Source organism: Limulus polyphemus, unplaced genomic scaffold, assembly GCF_000517525.1.
Source record: "Limulus polyphemus unplaced genomic scaffold, Limulus_polyphemus-2.1.2 Scaffold1990, whole genome shotgun sequence".
In the NCBI taxonomy this organism is placed as follows: domain Eukaryota; kingdom Metazoa; phylum Arthropoda; class Merostomata; order Xiphosura; family Limulidae; genus Limulus; species Limulus polyphemus.
The window spans coordinates 165,058-172,424 of record NW_013667600.1 but is presented as its reverse complement, the minus strand read 5'-3'; the positions used below and the strand labels follow the sequence as shown (position 1 = coordinate 172,424).

General features: G+C 34.9%; 1 protein-coding gene across 1 annotated transcript in view; it reads left to right on the top strand.

Moving 5' to 3' along the window:
• The first annotated feature begins 26 nt into the window (after window positions 1-26).
• LOC106465582 (signal recognition particle receptor subunit beta-like) overlaps window positions 27-7,367 on the top strand; it is a 36,369-nt gene continuing 29,028 nt past the window's right edge. Inside the window, exon 1 of the mRNA XM_013925808.2 lies at window positions 27-286. Within this exon, the coding sequence (XP_013781262.1) occupies window positions 190-286 (97 nt within the window). The 5' untranslated portion in view covers window positions 27-189. The remainder of the gene's footprint in view (window positions 287-7,367) is intronic.

Here is a 7,367-nt window from a genome sequence, read left to right as displayed (position 1 = left end):
TAAGAAAAAATTAAAGTAATTCGCTCATAGCGCTACCTATGTGGGTATTGTAAAGCACAAGTACACCATATGGTACACCAAATAGTGTACAGGAACTTGTTAAAATTAGTATAATAGCTGAGTTTATTTAAAGAGTAGTCTACATATATTAATATTATACCACCAAAACGTTTTAAAGTTAATTTAAAAATGGATTTGATTGAAAGTGTTCGAAGTGGATTTGAAAAGAAAGATTTCACAGTCATTAGTATTGCTGTTGCCACTTTCGTTGTAATTATTACTGTAGGTAAGTATTAGTATTATACTTTACACTTACAGTAATACTAATACTAGTAGTAATAGTAATAACCAATATTACTTAATGATTTACCAGAGATTGACAAGCATTAAAATTAATGAAAACAGCATTCTGAGAGCGTTTATGACTGTTTTATATCTATATTATAAACTCATTAAATCAAATTTAAATCAAGAATTTTGTATTTGTACACTAATATAAAAATTAAAGCTTATTTTATTACTTTCAAGTTTCAGTCTTCTAAGGGATAAATTTCCAAAGGACCATTTGTCACATATCAAACTGCACATAACATTTAAGGGGCAGCAAGGGACCTATCAGTCCATTGAGGCTGTTCCGTCCAAATTAAAAAAAAACTAGAAAGATACTCAAATCGAACCTTGATCATTTAATTACTGCACCTACCATATTTGAATCAATGTACCTCAAAGACCAACCACCCTGTTAGGGTTAGAAAAATATAACTGTCCAAGCTGAAGATCACTTACCATGCAAAAAGTATACTCTTATCCCCTTGTTCTACCATTCTCACCATTACCATGGTTAAGTACAAAAACTATGATGCATCAATACTATTAGTTCCCTTAATAATCTTAAACACCTCAATCAGATGCCTTCTAACTTCTTTTTCCAAGAGAAAACAGTTTCAGAGAGTTTAACATTTTGATACAAGATATAATACTAGCAGCTGTCCTTTAAATCTTTTCTACAATTCCATGTCCTTCCTAAACTAAATAGTATAAAACTGAATATAACAGTCCAAATGAGGCCTAACCCACAACCTCTACAATGAAATTATAACATTTTTTAGACTTATATTAAATATTTCTGTAAATACAACCCAAAATCCTGTTTGTCTTACCATTAGCAACAACACATTGCTTGGATGGCTTAAGAGACTACACATATTGATCAACCAAACACTACTGTTTTGGTTATTCCCATCAAAATTATACTTACAATTTAAATTATGATAACCCACATATATTACCTTGCATTTATTGTAATTAAAAGTCATCTGCTAGTTATTTGCCCAAATTAGTGCAATATTGTAAGTGAGGCTTAACATGTTTTTACTTGTATTATAATCAGTAATTATATTCTATTAGGCCAATTAAAAATAACAACAACAAAACAAACATGTTTAGCATCCATAGTTTTCAGAAAAAAAAGGAAGGAGGAGACCCTTTTCTTTTTAAATGACCTCTTTGAAAGAAAGTTTGCACCCCTTTTTTTCATGATTCTTGCTTGTTTTCAAAGGGTCCATGTCAAACAGAAGTCATCTTTGTTCCATTTTTTCATCAAAATAATACAGAATTTATGACAAAGAAAAAGGGCAAAATGAATTAACCATTTTCATTTTTTCATTCAGAAGTCTTCCTTGTATGATTGAAAAACGGTAATTCAAAAATGGAAAAAAAATCACCAAAAATATTTGGGGTAGGTGGCTGCAAAAATGAAAGCAGGTGGGATTGTAAAACATATTTTTCTTTACTTGGCCTTAGCCTACCTGTAATAACTACTAGCAGTAGAGCACTGCCTCAATGACTACAGTGACTAATCTGTCAATATGCCAAGAATCTTTTCTTAAGTCATTCTAGTAATTGGATTCCCATAACTTTTAAATTTTTTGTTCTAAAGCAAACTTTAATGAATTGCATTACTTTATGAACTATATAATCCTCAAACATCACAATAATCACATGATTTGAGTATCTTATTTATAAAACAACCACATTGATAACTTCAAACTATATAGAAAATTCAACACTTTTCCCTGTCTTAAGTTCTTACAATTAAAACATAGCTATGAGTAAAAGCATACAAAAACTTTAAGAAGCTTTACTTACTGTGCACATAAAAAAAAAAAAACTTAATGTTAGAGAAGCAAGTATACTGGATGAGAGTGTGACATGATGGAACTAATCTATTACACTGAAGTTGCTTCATATTAATTTAATAGTATACTATACTGCAGTTATGTTGAAATATCCCCTGCAGGTAAACTGGTTCACCTTACCTTGCAAGTAGACAGTAATGTACCCACCTCATGGTATAACAGGCCTATCAAATTGCTTCAACTTTACTATTCAACATATCTGCTTACTACATGTGGGAATGTGTAGGATGTCTTCTCATGATATCAACAGATTATAAATATAATAGTAATGTTTTTTACATTGGTTTTATTTAACAGTAAAAAAAAAAGAAATTCATGCATTGAGAAAACAAGAAAAAAATGCATAGGTGACCAGCATTTTTTAAATGTTGATAATATTAAAATGCAGAAATATTTTTAAAATTGTCGGATGCATAAGATGCAAATGAACTGAAACATGAATTTTTTTTATATATTCTGTATCTGTTGTCAGGTTAATAATCACATTTTAATTTTATATACACACGCATATGAAGAGCTTAGATACAAAAATTTGGCCACTGAGAAAGTCAGCATATTTTTTTTATACAGATTTTATAAAATATTCTATGAAATGAAAAGTAGGCTATTTATTAATTTTAACCATTAGAAATGATGATTTCCCAGTATTCCAAAGGCCCCATAGTCACAGATTTTTTTTTTCGCAGTATAAATTAAAATTGAATAAATAAACAAATTTTTTAGGTCTATAATAGCTGCCTCTTGAGGTGGATTTCTGTACGTGGACCTCTCAGAGAAGGTTCTGTACTTTCAGCTTACATCCTCTGGGATCTGAACATCCACCCATGTGTTTGCCATGCGTGGTGACCCGTGAAGGGGGAGGAGAGGATCCTGGTGGTTGAGTGGTGTCTGGGGCACTGAAACACAAAACTTTGGCCTTGAATTCCTGTAGACAGGTGGCACTGGTGTACCCCACCCTAAAATCAGGCAACTCGTCTTATGGGGCTAGTGTTGGACATTGGATGTTATGGACATTGTGTCTGATGCTGGTGTTTGGGTATAGTGCTCATGAAACCCTGGCTTTGCTGCAGTGTTCTTGTTTGGCATTGTAGTGCATCCCCTCGTAGGACTCCGAGGTGTGTGGGGTCAGTGGACACTGAATCTTTCTCCTTTCATTATGTATCCCCCAAATCCTCAAAAAATAAAATAGTAAAAAAAGCAAAAAATCAGCTAATTGGCAAATGACCATGCCATGAAGACTATGATCATCAGTCTTCAACTCATCTTGCTCCTGTACCTCGTTTTTTGATTTTGCATTCCCTTTTTTATTCAGAAGGGACTAGATGGGTTTGCTGGCTCCCCAAAGTCAGTGAAGAAGCTATGTTGTGGGGACATCTTGGACTAAACAATGAACTCCTCTTGAATTCAAAGGCCATTGAGGATATACCCAGTGAGGTTACTCCCCATGCTACTATGAATTCTTCACAAGGAGTTATTGTTGAGAGAGATTTGAAGAACATCTCTGAGTTGGAGGTCCTCACTGGTTTCTCCAGCCAAGGAGTTTCTGCAGTGTGACGTATCTCCACTCATAAAGAAGGAATTATTCTGCCTACCAAAGTTCTTATTTTGACATTTACATCACCATGTCCACCTGTTGCTGTCAAGGCAGTTTATCTGAACTCTCAGATGTTTCCAGTGTCAGCATTTTGGTTATTTGAAGCCATCTTGTCATGGTTCTATGATGTGTGCTTGTTACGATGTCAAAGACCAGGAAGCCTATGAGTGCAAACTGGACCCTCACTGCATTAATTGAAGTGGTTCCCACCCCTCTTACTATCGTCCTTGCCCTAAAAGGGTGGAAGAGGTACAGCATTTAAAAACTATTAACAACATTTCTTACCCCGAGGCTTGGAAGTTATTCTCCCCTACTCCATCTTGGGCATGTGCCACTGCACTACACTCCACTGATACAGTGGAAGTGCAGAAGGACCTTTCCGTGCCTCCATCAGAGTCTTTTTTGCATCATGTGAAGAGTCTTTTGCCTTCAACGGATAACTGAGTTGACAAGTCAACATATATTCCTATCTCTGTCCCCACCATTCCTTTTAGTGACTGCCCTGGTCCACATACTTTAGTTCCGGCTTCTGGGGTTTGCTCAGGTCCATCTTTTTCAGCCCTGAGATGCAGAAAGATTATTCTTTCATGCCCTCAGCCATTGGAATCTATGTCTAATGACGAGATCTGCCCTCTTGACCAAGTAAAAATGGTCACTTTGATACAGTGGAACTGTTGAGGTTTCCATTCTAATCTGGATGACTTTAAGGCCTTGATCAATTCCCATCATCCCATGTGTCTTTCCTCACAGAAAACATTCCTGAAATCTGCCGATACAGTCACCTTTCGGCAGTTTTCTTTATACCGAAATGACAGGTTGTGTGATGGATGAGTGTATAGAAGGGAGGCACTGCTGATCCACCAGCATGTGCCTACATTTTAAGTGTCACTCAATATACCCTTGGAGGCCATAGCCATCCTGTTTCTTTGGGTCGTACCATCACTTTTAGTTACACTACTTGCCTCCTTCAGAGACTATGATCAATCAGACCTTGATGCTCTCATTGAACAATTGCCATCTCTCTTTTTAATCCTGGGAGACTTTAATGGACACAATCCCCTGTATGGTTGTGCTGATATTGATCAGAGTGGTTGTTCTGTAGAGCATGTGCTCTCAGATCACAATCTTTCTTTCTTCAGTACTGGTTCTTATACTTATTCCATGCACCTAGTCAGTCTTTTACTGCCATTGATCTATTTATCTGCTCCCCTTCACATTTTTCTCACTTTTCTTGGAGGGTTGACAGTGATTCACAGGGCAGTGATCATTTTCCTATCATTCTGAGAGAGATTGGTTGTTGTTGATGCCACCTGACCAGAGTGCCACGATGGAGGTGGGACCAGGCCAACTGGCTCTCTTTCACTTCTCTCTTGGAACTCGATCCTGCTGTTGTTAGTTTCCATCTCTTAATGACTGCATGGAGGCAGTAACTGATTGCCTCATTCAAGCAGCTGTTCATTCTATACCTAAGACCTTGACATGTTTTGCATGGTATCCTTGTCCATGGTGGTCTCCAGCAGGCACTGAGTGCTCAAAAATGTGTCTGGGATACTTTTTGCATGTATATCACTCTTTCCAACTGTATCACTTTCCAGTGGCCCTGTGCCCATGTTTGGCAGGTCAAATGTAAGCTAAAAAGAATCTTGGATTAAGTTCACAACTAGCATATCTTCTACTGCCAGTTCCAAAGTTATATGGGACAAGATTTGAAAGGTCAATGGGAGTTTTTCTTCCCATTCCCTTTCCATCCTGCTTTCCAATGGCTGATATACAGAACATCGCCAATACTCTCAGTGAGAGCTTTTCTGATGCATCCAGCACTTCTTGGACGGAGTGATTGCCTCTTTCCTTTTGTGCTGATCATCTCTATGATAGAAATCTGATATCATTAACCACCGTTGATTTCTAATAAAAATTATAACACCCAACCTCCACCATTTTTTATAATTCTAACAATACATGATGTAATCTTAAGACTGTAATAGCATATATGATGTTATAAGCTATAAAGCCACCTCTATAGTTCTGGTACACCTACCTCCATCCTTACAAGAACCTAGTCTTTCTAGCAAATCTGGATAAACAAAGTCAGGTTCAGTTGCCTAACGTTAGCCTTCATAAATACCACTATTTTTATATTAAGATTTTATATACTAGCATATACTAAAAAAATAGTATTTAAATTTAAAAATAATTGCATTCAAATTGTTTGTAAATGATTTATTTTCTAATAAGCTATAAAATCTATTATAAAATAATTTAAAGACTTTTAATTTTAATATTACTATAGCCATTCAATAAAAGTATCTTTTATAGCTTTACACTGAATGTGCACAAAATTGCTTTTATTACAGATTGTTAAGTTTCTTTTCCTTTTTGGGATTACTATACCTTTTAACAGCATATATGGCACCACACTATTTGGAGAGGGCAGTCCCAAAATGGGAAATTTGAATTATCTTGTTTTATCAAATATGTCCAACTGCACTATATTTTCGAAAAAGTTAACATCCAACCCTAAAATGTGTGCTTTGTAAAGTAAATTGTTACTACATTGTAATTCAAGTTCAGAATATAAATTTCAGAAGGGTTATATTCAGGATTACTAACTGTGATCAATCAAATAATCAATATTCAATATAATGGAAGATAAACATATACTTGTCAGAACTTATTACTTTGTTCATAAAACAATTCAGTTCTTGCATATTATTTGCTAATATGATGGAAAAAAAACAGAGGGTTGTTATAAATGGAGTTCAGTCAAACTGTTACAAGTGGGTACCTCAAGGCTCAGTCTTAAGACCATTGCTCGTTTTAATTTATATCAGTGACATAGATGAAAGAATGGTTAATAAATTACTTAAGTTAAAGCCTTGGGTGTTGCTGGCTGTGAGGATGCTGCTGCCTTACAAAAGGATTTAGATTATTTAGTGAGTTGGATGAATAAATGGCAGATGAAAATGGCAGATCTTCAGATCATAAAGTAAAAGTAAGTTTCACTGTACACATTATCTTGTTAATTTCTTATTGTTGAATAATTAATTTATGAGCCAAGCCACATATTTTCAAATGGTTTCAATACAAAAGTGTTTATTGACTTAATCTGACCATCAGACTCAGAAATGTTTTCAGTAAACATGAAATGTACTAAGTTTAAGGTATTCAACTATAAGTATTGTATAGTGTAACTGAATATTGTGTATTTTGCAAATACATGATATGGATATAGAGTTGAAGCTTGTTTTGTATTACTAGCCTCTATTCTTTTGATGTAGGTGCATGCTGATCCAAATGAAGGCTATCTTTGAGGCAGTGATTATCTCTGACCTAGGTTTTAATGTAAAACTTTTTTGAATTTTTACAACTATCATGCAGTTAACTTTCCATGCCAGATATTGTAAAGAGGATTAACTTAGTTTTGTAATAGTTTGGAAGTTCATTTCTTCGTATATATAACATGTTGGTGTACTTTGGTGACAGATTTTCTTGTAGGCAGATTTTGTTAAACAAGACCGATGTCTGTAGGTTTATTTTCTTCTTAGAATTCTTCAAGAAGTCGATAAGCCATCTTA